Source organism: Scyliorhinus torazame, chromosome 1, assembly GCF_047496885.1.
Source record: "Scyliorhinus torazame isolate Kashiwa2021f chromosome 1, sScyTor2.1, whole genome shotgun sequence".
NCBI classification, from domain to species: Eukaryota; Metazoa; Chordata; class Chondrichthyes; order Carcharhiniformes; family Scyliorhinidae; genus Scyliorhinus; species Scyliorhinus torazame.
The window spans coordinates 338,747,862-338,766,754 of NC_092707.1; the positions used below are offsets into that span (position 1 = coordinate 338,747,862).

Consider the following 18,893-nt stretch of genomic DNA (forward strand, 5'->3'; position numbering starts at 1 on the left):
GTATTCACAAAAGCAGCAAATTCCTTGATCGTGAAAGAGGCCCTGTTGTCTGTTACGGGCACTTCAGGAAGGTGGAAAAAGAAATGCGCAATTGCTTGACGGTCACCCAGGAGGTGATCGCCACCATCTTGTGAGCCTCCAGCTACTTTGAGTGTGCATCCACCAGGAATGGACCGGTGTAACTGGCATGTACACGAGCCCAAGGGCGCCCTGGCCACTCCCAAAGTGGTAAGGATGCTGCCGGAGGAAGCCTCTGATGCTCTTGACCAATGGAGCACTGTTGGTCCAATGTCGCAATATCCGTGTCCAAACCCAGTCACCAGACATAGCTTCTTACCAGCATCTTAATTTTGGGCACTCTGGGAGTCCGTTGAGAAGATCCTTCAACATGATTGCCTGGCTCTTTGCTGGGACAACAACCCTTGTACCCACAGGATGGTATCATCTTCCTCTGAGAACTTTGAGGAGAAAGCCCTCAACTCCCCTGGTAGCCGTCGATGCTGGCCACCGTAGAGTACCAGATGCTGCACCTTGGCGGTAAGGGTTGGTTTTTGTCCAGTCACGAATACACGATGCAGTGATGGGAAAGGAGTGCATAACATTCAGGGCAACAACTATGTCCGCCGTAGAGGGGGTCTGCAGGTAAAGACTGCTCAACACATCAGCTCAACACATCAGCATGTGAAATCTGGGTCCGTGGGCGGTGCTCAAAAGAGTATTCATAAGCAGCCAATAACCAGGCCCAGGGCTGAATCCTTGAGGAAGCTTTCGGCGGGACCGCCTTGTTTTCATGCAGGATGCCCAGCAACGACTTGTGATCAGTGACAATAAGGAAATGGTGGCCATAGACCTTCTGATGAAACTGTTTTGGAACATAGAACATAGAACATTACAGCGCAGTAAAGGCCCTTTGGCCCTCGATGTTGCGCCGACCTGTGAAACCACTCTAAAGCCCATCTACACTATTCCCTTATTGTCGATATGTCTATCCAATGACCATTTGAATGTCCTTCGTGTTGGCGAGTCCACTACTGTTGCAGGCAGGGCATTCCACGCCCTTACTACTCTCTCAGTAAAGAACCTACCTCTGACACCTGTTTTATATCTATCTCCCCTCAATTTAAAGCTATGTCCCCTCGTGCTAGACATCACCATCCGAGGAAAAAGGCTCTCACTGTCCACCCTATCCAATCCTCTGATCATCCTGTATGCCTCAATTAAGTCACCTCTTAACCTTCTTCTCTCTAACGAGAACAGCATCAAGTCCCTCAGCCTTTCCTCATAAGATCTTCCCTCCATACCAGGCAACATTCTGGTAAATCTCCTCTGCACTCTTTCCAATGCTTCCACATCCTTCCTATAATGCGGCGACCAGAATTGCACGCAATACTCCAAATGCGGCTGCACCAGAGTGTTGTATAGCTGCAACATGACCTCATGGCTCCTAAACTCAATCCCTCTACAATAAAAGCTAACGCACCGTACGCCATCTTAACAACCCTCTCAACCTGGATGGCAACTTTCAGGGATCTATGTACATGGACACCGAGGTCTCTCTGCTCATCCACACTGCCAAGAATCTTACCATTAGCCCAGTACTCTGTCTTCCTGTTATTCCTTCCAAAATGAATCACCTCACACTTTTCTGCATTAAACTCCATTTGCCACCTCTCAGTCCAGCGCTGCAGCTTATCTATGTCCCTCTGTAACTTGCAACATCCTTCCGCACTGTCCACAACTCCACCAACTTTAGTGTCATCTGCAAATTTACTCACCCATTCTTCTACGCCCTCCTCCAGGTCATTTATAAAAATGACAAACAGCAGTGGCCCCAAAACAGATCATTGTGGTACACCACTAGTAACTGGACTCCAGTCTGAACATTTCCCATCAACCACCACCCTTTGTCTTCTTCCAGCTAGCCAATTTCTGATCCAAACAGCTAAATCTCCCTGAATCCCATGCTTCCGTATTTTCTGCAGTAGCCTACCATGGGGAACCTTATCAAACGCTTTACTGAAATCCATATACACCACATCAACTGCTTTACCCTCATCCACCTGTTTGGTCACCTTTTCAAAGAACTCTATAAGGTTTGTGAGGCACGATCTACCCTCCACAAAACCGTGTTGACTATCTCTAATCAAATTATTCCTTTCCAGATGATTATACATCCTATCTCTTATAAACCTTTCCAAGATTTTGCCCACAACAGAAGTAAGGCTCACTGGTCTATAGTTACTGGGGTTATCTCTATTCCCCTTCTTGAACAAGGGGACAACATTTGCTATCCTCCAGTCTTCTGGCACTATTCCTGTAGACAAAGATGACTTAAAGATCAAGGCCAAAGGCTCAGCATTCTCCTCCCTAGCTTCCCAGAGAATCCTAGGATAAATCCCACCCGGCCCAGGGGACTTATCTATTTTCACCCTTTCCAGAATTGCTAACACCTCCTCCTTATGAACCTCAAGCCCTTCTAGTCTAGTAGCCTGAATCTCCGTATTCTCCTCGACAACATTATCTTTTTCCTGTGTGAATACTGACAAAAAATATTCATTTAGCACCTCGCCTATCTCCTCGGACTCTATGCACAACGTCCCACTACTGTCCTTGACTGGCCCTACTCTTACCCTAGTCATTCTTTTATTCCTGACATATCCTGTACTAAGTATGACCGCCAGTCTTTCTTTCTTGATCTGAGCATCTTTTCTCTCAGCCACACCCAGCGTCCAGGAGGCAAAGGCGATTGAACGTGAATTTCTCATCTGATGAGATAAGACTGGCCGAATTCCATATGCCAAAGGGTCGAAATGCATCAACACCCCCTACAAAGGCAACGGCTGTTTCACTATCTTAAACGCCCCATCCTAGGCCATGCTCCATTCCCAAATCTTTCTCTCTCTCTTTATCTCTCTCTCTCTCGCTTTATCTCTCTCTCTCTCTCTTCATCTCTCTCTCTCTTTATCTCTCGCACTCGCTCTCTCTTTCTTGTCGGTGCCTTACCAACCGACTGTGGGGATATGCATCACTGTAAATACACAAGGGGTTAATGTAAATACACTAAGACTAAGTAAACACTAGAGGGAGCACCAGAGACATCATGACATGCAGCGAATAAAGACATAGAATAGGACACGACCAATGGGCAGTCAAGACATCCAGAGGTGACACTACCGCAAGGGGGCAACCCAAATAAAAGGACAGGGCACACATGCTCTTTCTCTTTCCACAGGCGACACCTCGAAAGAAAGACAGGGGCAGATCAGAAACATCACACTCACCACATGGCTTAGAGCAGACTGGTAGCTAGACTGAGTTACTATAGCAAGATTAGCAGGAGAGTCGAACTCAAGTATGAGAATTGTTAACTGTTCAATAAATGTGTTAAACCTATCTCCAAGTCTGAACCTTCCTTTGTCAGAGCATACATCAAGGAAGCAGCTTATGCTACATTAAGAAGCATAACGGTTTGTTCTCACTGGAACGAAGGAGGTTGAGGGGCGACCTGATAGAGGTATACAAAATTATGAGGGGCATAGACAGAGTGGATAGTCAGAGGCTTTTCCCCAGGGTAGAGGGGTCAATTACTAGGGGGCATAGGTTTAAGGTGAGAGGGGCAAAGTTTAGAGTAGATGTACGAGGCAAGTTTTTTTACGCAGAGGGTAGTGGGTGCCTGGAACTCACTACCGGAGGAGGTAGTGGAGGCAGGGACGATAGGGACATTTAAGGAGCATCTTGACAAATATATGAATAGGATGGGAATAGAAGGATACGGACCCAGGAAGTGTAGAAGATTGTAGTTTAGTCGGGCAGTATGGTCGGCACGGGCTTGGAGGGCCGAAGGGCCTGTTCCTGTGCTGTACATTTCTTTGTTCTTTGTTCTTTGTAACACAACATGGTACCAGTGAGTGCCTGTTGAATCTATATAGTTCAACTCAGCAAGAACCGGGACTACCAGCAACAGCACCCAGGCAAGATGTTCATGATTCCGGTTCCTCAGCAGCTCAGGTACCACTGCAATCTCAGTGCCAACTGTCGTGCATTCAAACAGATATTTGAGATTTACCTGGTAGCATCCGACCTAGATGGCGTGGCCGATGCTGAGAAGATAAAGCTTCCACTCACCATTGTGGGTGAAAAGTGCAACAGAAATCTTCACCTTCAGTACTCCAAAGGGCAAGACGAGAGACTTCCAGACAGTCCTGGACAAGTTTGAAAACTACTGCGAGGTAAACACAACAGAAGAAATCGGTAAAACTGGTGCCAATACTCACCACGAGGCAAAAGTAGGCTTACAAATGCAGAAAACGGCAGTTTTGATTGACAGCCATCTTGAGAAAGGAGCCGCACATGCGCAGTTCCCCAAAAGAAGCAAACCGACAAAACTGCGAGAAGCCGCGCATGCGCAGTTGCGAAAAGGGCGCACAGTACAGGAAAAGCGATCTGCGCATGCGCCATCCATTCCTATGCTCTACGTCACAAGCATCATGACGTCAGAGGCCCAGACCACGCCCACTTAAAGGGGAAATGCCCGAAAATAGTAGGAAAAAAATTTAAAGCCTGAAAACACAATTCTTTCACCTGGAACGACAGCACAATGCCTGAACTTCGACCAGTAGCTGAAAGTAACCTCCGCAGAACCCTGCAACAAGCAGTTAGCACCACCCTAAGAGATGATTTAGTCCTTGAAGACTACGACTCGGAAGATGATTTCATCATTGGATGTGGCGACCTCAGTACCAAATTTGAACCGCAACTAGATGATGTGTACATTAAAGAATCCAACACAGACATGGATGAGTTCTTCGGATTTGAGGATCCTCAGCCCAGCATAGACGACATGCCGACCCGTGAGTACAGGATTCTGCTGCGGCCTGAAGCCAAGAGACAGAGAACGGCCTGACGCCAAACCAGTGGTCCACGCACCACGAAGAGTGGTTCACGCACCACAAAGAATCCCCGACTCCACACAGAGAGTGGTTAGTTAGACTGAGTTACTATAGCAAGATTAGCAGGAGAGTCGAACTCAAGTAGGAGAATTGTTAACTGTTCAATAAATCTGAACCTTCCTTTGTCAGAGCATACATCAAGGAAGCAGCTTATGCTACATGAAGAAGCATAACACAACACCGACCTTTTATAGGTTTGTTAATTAGGGTCCTGCCGACCCTAGGGGGGGAGCACATGCTCCGCGCGGACAATGGGGAAGATAATCATTCCCACACCATAGGTCAAGTGTTGATGTTACTACCAACAACGGGAAATTCTCCTCTTAAGTCATTCACCATTCTGACTTGGAAATATATGCAATGTATCACCTTTCCTTCACTGTCACTGGGTCAAAATCCTGGAACTCCCTGTGGGTGTACCTGCACCTCCGGGACTGCAGCCATTCAAGAAAGCAGCTCGCCTCTACATTATCGAGGGAACTAGGGATGGGCGATAAACGTTGGTCTAGCCAGCGATGCCTACATCCCATAAATGAATTTTTTAAATGTTAACACGCGCACAAGTTAATGTCCAATAGAAGCATGCAAGGCTCATTTGACGGCAATTCTTCTGTTTTGGAGCTCCACGCTCCAGTCAGTAGCACTCTACTAAGCTCGCATAGTTGTACGCTATTTAAGCACCAAGAAGCCACCAGCCCCCACTGCCAATATTTAATAGGATTATAAGCAATTTGCAGTTATGTTGCTGGATGATTTCTCAAATACAATTACTTAGAATATTTAGCACAGCAACAGGTAATTTGGCCTGTTCTTTTGGGTGTTCTGGATCCATGGAACACATACAGATCACCAACACTTGAAATAGTGCAACACTATTTTATTGAATCATTAACTGTTTAACATACTCTGACTGTGGGTTAACACGATACTAGCGTTAACTAAAGACCTTTGCCTTGTCCTAAACAGTCGATGCACTCAGCACATGATGAATGTCTGTGTTGCAGGCTGTGAGCTCTGTCCTCCTAGCTAGCTGCAGCTCGAATGCGCGGGAACTCTGATGCCCCCTGTCTTTATAGTGCGTGTGCTCTAACTGGTGATTGGCTGCGGTGTTGTGTGTGTTGATTGGTCCCACTGTGTGTCCATCAGTGTGTGTCTGCACCATGATACACTGGTGTATATTATGACATGGCCTGTTCAGCATTTATCCCCATACAGCCTTTATGCTTCACTCTAATCTCCTCTCGTTCTTCACTCTATTGAAATAACCTGCTCTTCCCTTTTCTCTCATATTCTAATCTAGTTTCCCCTCATACATTCATCTGCACTCTCTCAAGGACCTTTATAATGTGATATTTTAGCCTAAATAGAGCGTTATAAGCATGAGCTCCCTGCTTCGGGACTCAATGCCTCTATTTGTAAAGCTCAAGATCCATTTGGTTTGTTAACTGCTCTCACACTATGACCCGATACCATCAAAGATATGTGCACATGAACCCCTAGGTGCATTCATCTCTGCACTCTTTAGTACTGTGCTGTCAAGTCTATACTGCCTCTATCCATTCTTCCAAAATGCACCATCTCACACTTCTCTGTTAAATTCCATCTGCCACTTGTGTGCCCATTCTGCTAGCCTATCTATGTCCTGTTGCAGTCAATTGATATCATGCTAACTTCATCTTCAAGTTTGATATCATGGCCAAATTTTGAAATTTTATTCTATATTTCCGAATCCGTTTATGTCTATAATATACACTTTTTAAAAAATCCATGTAGCGAACATCCATTGCACTTCCTTCATCAACCTTCTCTGCTCCTTCATCTATAAATTCAATTTGATTAGTCAAACTCGATCTGTCTTTTGCAAATCCATGCTGACTCCTTAATCAACTCAAGCTTCTCAATGCGCATGTTGAGTTGAATTTAATTCTCTGACTATTGTTTCTAAATCATATCTGATGCTAATCTGACCAGTCTGTATTTACTAGGAATATCTTCAAATCCATTCTGGCTGGCCATTCCTCCCCTGTTTCTCCGATGCATTGCTACCGTACTAACTATAGTATGGTTGATGAAAGGCTCCACACTTTCAGTAGTGGAGTTTGAAGATGTCTATGGAGGATTTCCTTGAGCTACATTGAGCCTTGAGGGCCTGGCTGTGGAATGCAGAATCTCAGCATGGATTCGATTGGATTTGTTTATTGTCACGTGTACCGAGGTACAGTGAAAAGTATTTTTCTGCGAGCAGCTCAACAGATCATTCAGTACATGAGAAGAAAAGGAAAGAAAAGAAAATACATAATAGGGCAACACAACATATACAATGTAACTACATAAGCACTGGCATCGGATGAAGCATACAGGGTGTAGTGTTAATGAAATCAGTCCATAAGAGGGTCATTTAGGAGTCTGGTGACAGTGGGGAAGAAGCTGTTTTTGAGTCTGTTCGTGCGTGTTTTCAGACTTCTGTATCTCCTGCCCGATGGAAGAAGTTGGAAGAGTGAGTAAGTCGGGTGGGAGGGATCTTTGATTATACTGCCCGCTTTCCCCAGGCAGCGGGAGGTGTAGATGGAGTCAATGGATGGGAGGCAGGTTCGTGTGATGGACTGGGTTGTGATCACGACTCTCTGAAGTTTCTTGCGTTCTTTGGCCGAGCAGTTGCCATACCAGGCTGTGGTGCAGCCTGATAGGATGCTTTCTATGGTGCATCTGTGAAAGTTGGTAAGCGTCAATGTGGACATGCCGAATTTCCTTAGTTTCCTGAGGAAGTATAGGCGCTGTTGTGCTTTCTTTGTGGTAGCGTCGACGTGGGTGGACCAGGACAGATTTTTGGAGATGTGCACCCCTAGGAATTTGAAACTGCTAACCATCTCCACCTCGGCCCCGTTGATGCTGACAGGGGTGTGTACAATACTTTGCTTCCTGAAGTCAATTACCAGCTCTTTAGTTTTGCTGGCATTGAGGGAGAGATTGTTGTCACTACGTCACTCCACTAGGCACTCTATCTCCCTCCTGTATTCGGACTCATCGTTATTCGAGATCCGGCCCACTATGGTCGTATCGTCAGCAAACGTGTAGATGGAGTTGGAACCAAGTTTTGCCACGCAGTCGTGTGTGTACAGGGAGTAGAGTAGGGGGCTAAGTACGCAGCCTTGCGGAGCGCCGGTGTTTAGTACTATTGTGGAGGAGGTGTTGTTGTTCATTCTTACTGATTGTGGTCTGTTGGTCATAAAATCGAGAATCCAGTTGCAGAGTGGGGAGCCAAGTCCTACGTTTTGGAGCTTTGATATGAGCTTGGCTGGGCTTATGGTGTTGAAGGCGGAGCTGTAGTCAATAAATAGGAGTCTAATGTAGGAGTCCTTGTTTTCGAGATGCTCTAGGGATGAGTGTAGGGCCAGGGAAATGGCGTCTGATGTGAACCGGTTGCAGCGGTATGCGAATTGCAGTGGATCAAGGCGTTCTGGGAGTATGGAGGTGATGCGCTTCATGATCAACCTCTCGAAGCACTTCATTATGACTGAAGTCAGGGCCACTGGTCGGTAGTCATTGAGGCACGTTACCTGGTTCTTCTTTAGTACCTTTGGTACCGCTCCCGACTCGGGACCGAAAATGTGGACCAGGGTGTTGATGAACAAGGAGGTAGAAATATGTAATGCTACATCATGTAAATAAATCTAGTGTTAAGATTGGTATGTGTTTTCCTACTTCATCATCTGGCTCCTGAATTACTTAACAGATGCATGTTTCATTATGTTCAGACCCTTTAAGTGGTAGCCTCTAAGATAGGCACTGTGCCTGTTTCTGAACTGGTGGCTGCAAGTATGGAATATGAAGTACATTTTTTCATCATCATGATCTTTCCCACTGCCTGGTCAGGTTGCACTTGCTGGGCATTTGAAAAAGTAAACAATATCGAGTATATGGCTGTGGGAGGGGACTAAAGTAAGAATCATAGGAAGCGATTCTCTGGCCGCGTTGTGCTCTCGCTTGAGCGCAGTGCGGCCAGAGAATGCTGAGAGAGGCTTGCAGCAAGCCACCCGACAGCCTCCGTGCCTCCCAGGATTCTCCGAATTCCAGCAAGACGTCGGAGACGGAATCCCGCCCTAAATGAGTGGGACCGAATGACGCTCGCAAAAGTAGGTCGTGAACCTACTTACGACCTACTCTCACGGGATTAACCGGTCTCCCTCAATTCTTCAGCCTACCCTGGGAGGCTGCAGCGGGGCGCTGATCAGTGCTAGTCCACACAAATGTGGACCAGGCAGAATGGCATCCGGAGCGGTCTCCCGAGCCACTGGAGACCCCAGTTGGTCAGGGTAAGTGCAGGGTGGTTCCCTGGCCCTCGCCCTAGAATGCGGGCACCTTGTCCCTGCCCAGCTGGCACCTTGGCACTGCCAAGGTTCCCAGATGGCACTGCCAAGCCAGCAGGAGAATTACCTAGGTGCCAGGGTAGCAGTGCAAGGGTGCCTGAGTGCCAGGGTGTCACTGCAGAGGCCCTCGGGGTGAGTGAGGCCATGCCCATGAAATGAGGATGGCGGGAGGGTTTGAAGGGTGGAGAGGTACGGGCCTCTGGAAAGTTGATCGGTGGTGGTCCTAGAAGGGAGGGGGTGCTGTAAAGGGTTCGGGGGTCGGGGGGGGGGCTGAAGAGGTGGGACCCCCACCTGGGTGTCCTCACTTGGGGTCTGTGGGGTCGTGCCCATTTGTGTGGGGCGTGATATTTCAAAATGGTGGCCCGATGTCTGAGTGCAGTGCTAAAATAAATTCTAAGCGTAGGCTAAACTGGTGAGAAACCCCTGGGGCTCAAAAAAGTGACAAGTGTCACTGAATAGTAGTGGGGAACTCGCCGGCAGAGCCAGTGGGAAACTCCCTGAAAAAGCTGCCACAAATTAACTGAGAAATGTCTGGGGAGAATCATGCCCATAGAATCACTATAGTGCAGAAGGAGGCTATTCGGCCCATTGAGTCTATACCAACCCTCCGAAAGAGCATCCTACCCGCCCGATCCCAGTAACCCCATAACCCCACCTAACCTTTGGACACTAAGGAGCTATTTAACATGGCCTATTCACTTAATCTGCACATCTTTGGACTGTGGAAGGAAACCAGAACACCTGGAGGAAACCCACGCAGACACAGGGAGAATGAGCAAATTCCACACAGTCACCCAAGGTCAGAATTGAACCGGGATCCTTGGCACTGTGAGGAAGCAATGCTAACTACTGTGCCACCGTGCTGCCCAGAGAAATCATAGAATTATAGAATTCCTATAGGGCAGAAGGCCATTCGGCACATTGAATCTGCACAAATCCTCTGAAAGAGCATCTGACCAAGGCCCACTCCCTCGTACGATCCCGTAACCCCACCTAACCTGCACATCATTGAACAATAAGGGGCAATTTAGCAAGTTCAATCCACCTAACCTACACATCTTTGGGGTGTGAGAGGAAACCGGGGCACCCAGAGGAAACCCACGCAGACATGTGAAGAACGTGGAAACTCCACACAGATAAGTCACCCAAGGCTGGAATTGAACCTAAGTTCTTGGCGCTGTGAGGCAGCAGTGTTTACCCACTATACCACCATGCCGAACCTTTTTTTTTGCAATTCAAAAAAGCATATAAATATGCTTAGAATATCTGCAGCTTGCAAGCCAGAAGAGAATTTAGAATGATGGAGAGTGAGTTGGATGTGAGAAGGAGGATTTGGTGTGAGGATATCATAATTTTTATTGGATTCTGCCCCACTGCTAGCCAAGGCTTCAGCAGTGGCTCCTCCAATAATGTTTCCCCGGTTTCCTCCTCATGGATTAGAGGATAGAGGCATGCCTCTCCCCCTCTAATTATTGCCTCTGGTCATGAGTGATCTCTTCCTGCAAGTGAGAAAGAACAGCGTCCTTGAGTATCATGCAATATGTTTGGGTGGTGTTGCTCCAGATGATTTAGTTACTGGAAGTGTGTGAAAGTTGGATGGTATGAGGTATGTGAAGTGAGGTGAAGTGTATGAATGTTATCTATAGGTTTTAACATTTGAAAGATTGTTGATATGTGTGATGAGGTGTGTTGTGATTTGAACTGTGTCTAGTGGTGCAGATATGGGCCACGATTCTCCCGAATCAATTCTAAGAGCTGCTGCCAGCAGGAAAACCGGTGTGTTTCCCGCTGGCTCCAGTAGAGCTGTTGAGGTGTGATTCAACAGCACTTTGAAACATTTTGGAGAGGGGCGGATTTAATGCTGGCCTTGAGAGGAGAGGGTCTAAACTTGCTCCTCAGAGATTGGGACCCTGGTTTTAAAGCACATCCCAATCTCAGAATGATATGGCAAACCACCACACCCAGCCCAAATCACTGGCAAGGCTCTCTTCTCCAAGTGTATGGGTTCGCCAGATGACCCCCTTTCAGGCATGCCCTTTGGCAGTGCCAACCTGGCATTGCGGTCTCTGAGGGGGGGCGTAAGGGAGTGAGTACCATCTCTACACTTACCTCTAAGGTACCAAGCAGGGGGGGGTGGTATTCATCAGATGAGGTGGGGTTGGGGGTCAGGGGTGGAGGGGCACAGGTCAGGGGGTTTTCCCGAGATGGAGAACATGTGGCAGGCCGCTGTAGCTTTGAAAATCATTGGCGGGCAGAAGCTGGAACATCCGGATTCAAACCCAGTAATTATATTTAATTTCTCGTTGATCGGCTGTAATCCGCTATTTGAAAAAAATAGAGCCAATCGACGTTCTTGAGTTTGAAACTTGTTTTTGAATTAATTCTTTTGTTTAAAAAACGAACTGTTGAAATCATGAGATAATCAGGAGCAGAACATAAATGCAGAAAATGCATTTAAAATAAATATAAGTGATACTGATAAATGATGCAACATTATTTGCCTCAAGACCTAATAAGAAAAAAGGAATGATGCTTAATTTGAGTTAAAGTACACATTTTCAGGGGCAGCACGGTGGCGCAGTGGGTTAGCCCTGCTGCCTCACGGCGCCAAGGTCCCAGGTTTGATCCCGGCTCTAGGTCACTGTCTGTGTGGAGTTTGCACATTCTCCCCATGTTTGCGTGGGTTTCACCCCCCACAACCCAAAGATGTACAGGCTAGGCGGATTGGCCATGCTAAATTGCCCCATAATTGGAAAAATGAATTGGGTACTCTAAATTTTTATACATTTTTTAAAAAAAGTACACATTTTCAGAACCTTTAACATTATGGGTGCGATTTAACAGAAAAACGTCGAAGTGTAGTTTTGGGTGAGTTTGTCGTGGTGTTTCTCACTGACTTTTTCGGTGAGATCCTCACCCAATTTACCCATACTTAGTCATTTTTATGGGCCTTGAGGAGTTTCGCCCCAGTCCAGCCCACACTTAGAAATGATTTCATCACTGGGGAGCTGAACTCTCCAGCGAGACTGGCTCCTCCGAGATAGGACTGCCATTTTGAAAAGGTGCCCTGATTTCTAAGTGAGTTTGAGGGTCCCCCCCCAAACCCCCACCCACGGGCAATGTTCCCCCCTGCACACATGGGCATTACCCCACAACTCCCCCAAGTGAGGACATCCGCTATGGGGTCACTGAGGGCACCCCCATTTTCAGGACCCCCTGCTTCAGGATCCCTACCCTTCACTCTCCTAACCTTTTTGAGGCCCCTTCAAACCCCCATCCTTCATACCTCCCTTTCCCCTCCCCCTTTCATGGGGATGGGCCCCCTCAGGCTCCGGCCCTTGGCAGTGAGCACTGCCAGGGTGCCATAAGGAGAGCCAGGGTGCCACTCTACCCTGACCACCCAGGGGTCTCCAATGGCCTGGGAATGCCCCTAGATGCAGTTACGCCTGGTCCACATGTGGATCAGTGCCAAATGGTGCATGGCAAGGTGTCCCAGGCACCTCGCTGGGTGAGATTCCGATCACAAAGTCTTGCGAGGTTCTGTTAGATCTCGCGAGGCATTCCGGGACTCTCATGAGATTTAACGGCCTCATTGTGTCACCCAGTTGGGCGCAGCAAGGCCGTTCGATCGTGCTCCATATGGCTACCAGCTGTGTCATAATTGCATATTGGTTGGTAAATGCTATTCAAACATTTTCCTGCTGATTTCAACAGATGCTATGTTAACATGGGCTGAGTAGTTCAAATGTTACAAACGTTATAATACTAAAAATTTATGGCAAATGATATCAAATTTATGGGATAAGTTTATGGTATTTTGTACCCATAGTTAGAAGGCATAAATTTCATTCTTCAGTACAGATATTCTTGAAGGATGGAAGGTAAAAAGCTTTGTTTCTTTGAAATTTTAATTCAACCAGACATTGTGAAATGTAAATTTTATGCTACAGTGAAACACTTTTTAAAAGACCTTCTGCCTCAAACTCTACAATATAGATTGCCAGCAGCACTTGTGGATATTTTGTCTTTTGTAATTCTGGCCTTAGTGGAGTAACATTGATCATAAAACTCAGTGCAGATCTTTTCATGATGATTTATCTCCAACAGCATGTAATTTGAATATAGTATGTTTTAATGGTTAAGTTTGCATTATACATAAAACGATAGCTGTCTTTTGAATGTACAATTGGAGTTTTTCTGTCTGTGACTGCATTTCTTATTATGTATTATTTATAAAGATTCTTAACTTTTATATATCAAATTTGAGCTATATCTTTCTGTAACTACAGTCTGTGCTATCTTCTTTAATTCACAGAGAGCATATTTTATTATGAAGATGAATTTCTACAATGAAATGGCTGTCAGGGTAAATAAATCTCCCTCATTATTCAAGAAATGATGGCATCAAAATGTGCTCTAAATATGCTTTTATGCTGTATTTGGTAATCTAAATCAGAAGCAAAGTGAGTATCCATCTGGAAAAGTGCCAAATTCTTTTGCTATATGTAGTTAATATGGTTCGGACAAAGGAATTCAATTTATTGTATAAATTACTTTAGATGTGTATTTCTACTTAGGAAAATGGTTTTAAATGTAGCATAATTTTAACAATATGCATGGTCGACCTTTAATATTGCAAGTATGTTATGTATTAATCCATATTTTGTCACCATTATGCCATCTTGTGGGTAACAAAAACAATAGATACTGGTTTGAATATTGCAATTTTAGGAAAATACATACTGTTTATTCTTAGACCACTTAAATTATTGTGATTGTGTGCACCATTAAATGAAACCAGATTGGTAAGGACATTAATATTTACTTTGGAAGATGGCACAGCTGGGGCTAATCAGTGAAAGAAATATTAAATGGGTTTCAAAAAAATCATCCAGATCACAGTAATTGACATCCAAAGTAAAATGCATTTACCCAGGGATCTTGATTATGAAACAATATATCAGTGTACCAACATAGCACTCATTGGAATGTTGGATTGCAGTTTTGACTTGTATTTCTTCATTTCATAAAGCGTTAGTGTAACCTGAACGACTGTGTTTAAGCATGGAGCACAGTTAAAAGTATGACAAAACGAAAGTCAGCCAACAAGTCATGTTATATAACAATTGGGTCTGACGTGGGCACATAATTCATATAAGCCTGGAAACTTGCATCTCGGTTGCACAGACAGAAAGAGATAAAGAAAATAAAGGTGGAAGCTCATAAATTGTACTTACTTTACAAGAGCTGACATTTAATTCAGTTGTTTTAATATAGCTTTGATATGTGAAACAGTTACAGCAGTATTTTTACAGTGCCTTGTGCTTGTGCTTGGTCAATTCCAGCCCGACAAGCCCCAGAGTCCCAACACCAGTGAATTATCCAATAATTCATATAAAAATTCCAAAATTCATTGGCATTGGCTGCCCAATAATTTAGGCACCAGTTGTATGTTGAAACACTATTGTTGTTTATTTATAATAGAAATAAAGATGAAATATGCAGTAATTACAACAGAATAGTGGCAAACTAACCTACTATCCACCCACTTTAACTGTCTCACTCTCTGAAAGAAATACAAGTCAAAACTGCAATCCAACATTCCAATGTGTTTCCACTCTCTGTCCACACACACAAAACACACACACACACACACACACACACAGATGGAAAGGAGTAAAATAATGAGGATTAAAATAAAAAGATGAGTGCTTGATTTTCATGTTGTATTCTTTACCGATGGCTTTCCTCCCAGCACACTGATTGATCAAAGCCATTGGTGTACAGTTGGTGATGGTCTTCTAGCAGGAACATTTGTTCAGTACTCTCAGGCAGTAGGATTTCCTCTGGAAAGACACTTTAGCCTTTATTAAATTGGGCCTGCAATCAAAGGTGCATGTTAGAGGTGAAAATATTCACACGTGGGCCTTTTTGGATGAGTAAGGAAGCAGTTTATTATATCAGATCTGGGAGAAAGATTTGGACCCTCCGCAGCCTCGCAATACTCTTTCTCACTTGAGCTAAGGTTAGCATTGGGTTAATATACAGATTCAAGGGGTGGAATTGGTTGCATTCTCATTTACATACAATCAATCAACTATATTCGCGTCACAATTCATTACATGCAACTAATTAATCCTCCATTATCTCAGTCCATGCCATTAATGGTTATTAGTTTGTAATCTACAGCCTTTTCCTATTGTTGCTAATTGTAGCTAGCCGGGCAGGCACAGATATCTTAAGGCATTCAGACCTTGGGCAAAGTTTGTTAATAGTCCATTGTCTTTGCGTATGCACCTGGTGATGAGTCATTTGTTTTGCACAAAGGGCTGCAATTCCAGTAGCAGACACAGAAAGTACATCGAACTGCAGGGTTAGATATAATTTGCAACATAGTTAAGAATTAGTTATATATTGTAAAAAGCATAATTTTCCCACATCAATGTCCCACAATCATATAATGTGAGAGACAGAATTTTCCCACCAACAGTCCACTTCAAGTCTCCTTCTCTCTTCAGATTCTTGGGGTCTCATCAAACCCAGCTTGCAGTCCGAGTTTTGATCTCAATCTTTTGCAGTTTCACTAAAATGACATCCAGCCTTACTGGGAAAAGAAGAGTTCTTGCACTGGATTTTTTAGTGAGAATTCATCAGATCTGAGAAAATCAGAGCTGCTTCTTCCAGCTTCCGAACTGAAAGTGAATCTAAAACAATCCAACCTTATTGTGGAGAGAGACATTCCAGAGAAATCAGAATCAATCACTGCTGGTTGTCAGCAAAGCCCAGCATTTCGAGCCTGCTCGTTGGCCGCCAGCCAAGTCAGTCAAACTGAGTCATCACTATTCTCTCCTGCTTGAATTAAAGGCAAAGTCGCCTTAAAATCACAGGCCCATTATTCATCCATGGATTAAAAAGTAAAAAAGAAAAGAAAAGGAAAAATAAGGGAAGAAACAGAATTTGAACAAGAGGATCCTTGCAGTATGCATAAAACCTGCACAAGGAGCACACCGAAAAGCAACCTTGTATTTGGTTAAAAAAAATAACAAAATGTCAGTAAACAAATGTTATAAAAATTTAATCTTTTGATAAGGTGTATGTGCTATTTAAGTTCCATACTGTATAGGAAGTACAATAATTGTTTTAATCTTCTGTAATCTTTGGGTGTGAAATTCATATGTGTCGCCCTACTTCGAGCTCTATGAAGGCCTTACCTGACTTTCCCAGAGACTGGATGCCGCACCGGCTGTTACCTGTGCAGCGTTCTTAGAGGATATGGGTGCGTGCAGGTGATGTGTTGGGTAGGCTGGGTCGAGGTGAATTGCACTTGATGCAGTGTAGCGAGAGACAGACCTCCAACACTTGATAAAATGCAACATGATTTTATTCAACATCCAAACTATTGTACATGTTCAACTGCGGGTTGACACTATGCTGACTTGACTGGAGGCCTGACACTAGCCTGTCCAGACTAACCGAGCTACCACATGGTGTAGGCACCGGCTAGCTCACAAACTCTGACTGTCTCAGAGGCTGGGTCCCGAGAGAGCGGGAAAACTGGTGCCCTCTGGCTTAATAGTGGTTGCGTCTGTCTGGTGATTGGCTGCTCTGTTCTGTGTGCTTACTGGTCATCCTGTGTGTCAATCACTGCCTGTCTGCACTCCATTGTATACATAGATGTATATTATGACATCTCCCCCCCGTTTTCTTTTTCACATTGTGTGTGTTGAGATAATAAATATTAAGGTGCATGTGCGTGTGGATGTGTATATGTGTGTGACTATATACAGAATGTGCTAGAATGACCTTATGTACACAGGAAGGTGTCGCTAGTGCAGATATAGGGCAGATGAAATGGTAACAACGATATTTACAGAGGTCAAAACGATAAGGTAACACAGTTGTGCAAAAGTTCAGTCTATAAGTTTAGTCCCTGCGGCGGGCGACAAATTCTGGTTGACCGCCTCAAGGGTGGATCAGGGGCTGCCTGCACTTGGATAGGCGGGACCGCTGCCCATGCGGTGGTCGCAGAGGTCGGCAGGATTTCTGGTAGGTCGGTGGCGTCGTGGTAGGGCACGTCCGGAGGAAGCATTGTGTGAAGCAGGACATCATGGTTAGGTGGCGGGCGTGGAACTCTGCGCAGCGCCCGTCTGTTGCATCGTAGGAAGGAGCCATCAGCCATGCGGACGAGGAACGATCTCGGGGCCACCTGCTTGACCACCACAGCTGTGGCGGACCAGCCACCTTCAGGCAACTGCACACGAACACGATCAGTTGGGACCAGCTCGGGGAGATCCGTGGCATGAGCCTCGTATGCTGATTTCTGTTGGGCCCGAGACTGCTGAAATTTCTGATATGTGGGGCAGTTGAGGACCGTGTTGGCAATGTCCTGGCTGATGCCCGGCCAATAGACTGCCTCTCAAGCTCTGCGTCAACATTTCTCGACCCCCAGGTGACCCTCATGGAGTTGGCCGAGCACCATAGCTCGCATGCTCTGCGGAATCACAATCCTATCGAGCTTCATGAGGATGCCGTCCACCACCGTCCGGTCGTCCTTGACGTTGTAAAACGTGACACTGTCCCTTCTGCCAACCATTCGTGAGGTGCTGCATCACACGCTGTAGCAGAGGATCCTTGGCCGTTTCCTCACGAATTTGGATGACCCTCTCATCAGTGGCCGGAAGGTTGGAGGCACACAATTGCACCTGCACATCGATTTGGCAGACAAAGTCAGATTGTTCACACGGTGTGGTGATAGACCTGGAAAGGGCATCTGCAACAATGAGTTCTTTGCCTGGCGTGTAGACAAGTTCAAAATCATAGCGGCGTAGCTTGAGAAGGATTCGTTGTAACCGAGGCGTCATGTCATTCAAAACCTTCTGTATTATGTGGACTAGTGGCCTGTGGTCCATCTCAACCGTGAATTTTGGGAGGCCAGACACATAGTCGTGAAATTTGTCGATTCCCGTTAGGAGGCCCAGGCATTCCTTCTCGATCTGAGCGTACCGTTGCTCAGTGGGCGTCATGGCTCTGGAGGCATACGTAACTGGGGCCCATGAGGAGGAGTCATCCCGTTGGAGGAGCACCACCCCAATACCGTCCTGGCTCGCGTCAGTGGATATTTTGGTCTCTTTGGTAGGGTCGAAGAACGCCAGAACTGGGGATGTGGTGAGTTTTGCCCTGAGCTCAAGCCATTCATTCTCATGAGCGGGCAGCCACTGGAATTCCGTCGACTTTTTGAAGAGATGGCGGAGGGCTGTGGTGTGTGCCGCCATGTTGGGAATGAACTTACCGAGGAAGTTGACCATCCCTAGAAAGCGGAGGACCGTCTTCTTGTCCTCTGGGGTTTTCATGGCGTTGATCGCCGAGACCTTGTCAGCATCTGGCCACACGCCTTGCTGCGAGATGTGGTCACCAAGGAATTTGATTTCTGATTGACCGAACGAGCACTTGGCTCTGTTGAGTTGGAGGCCATGCTCATGGATTCTCTGGAATACCTGCTTGAGGTGATCGATGTGGTCTTGAGGAGTTGTGGACCAGATTATGACATTGTCAAATACCCTCCATCATCTGTTCAATG

General features: G+C 45.7%; 1 protein-coding gene across 2 annotated transcripts in view; it reads left to right on the plus strand.

The window, feature by feature from the left end:
- Nucleotides 1-18,893, plus strand: part of spata17 (spermatogenesis associated 17) — a 627,389-nt gene that overhangs the window by 41,113 nt on the left and 567,383 nt on the right. For both annotated transcript variants that reach the window (XM_072509320.1, XM_072509330.1), the window contains one exon: nt 13,632-13,682. In XM_072509320.1, coding sequence (XP_072365421.1) covers nt 13,632-13,682 — 51 coding nt within the window. The remainder of the gene's footprint in view (nt 1-13,631; nt 13,683-18,893) is intronic.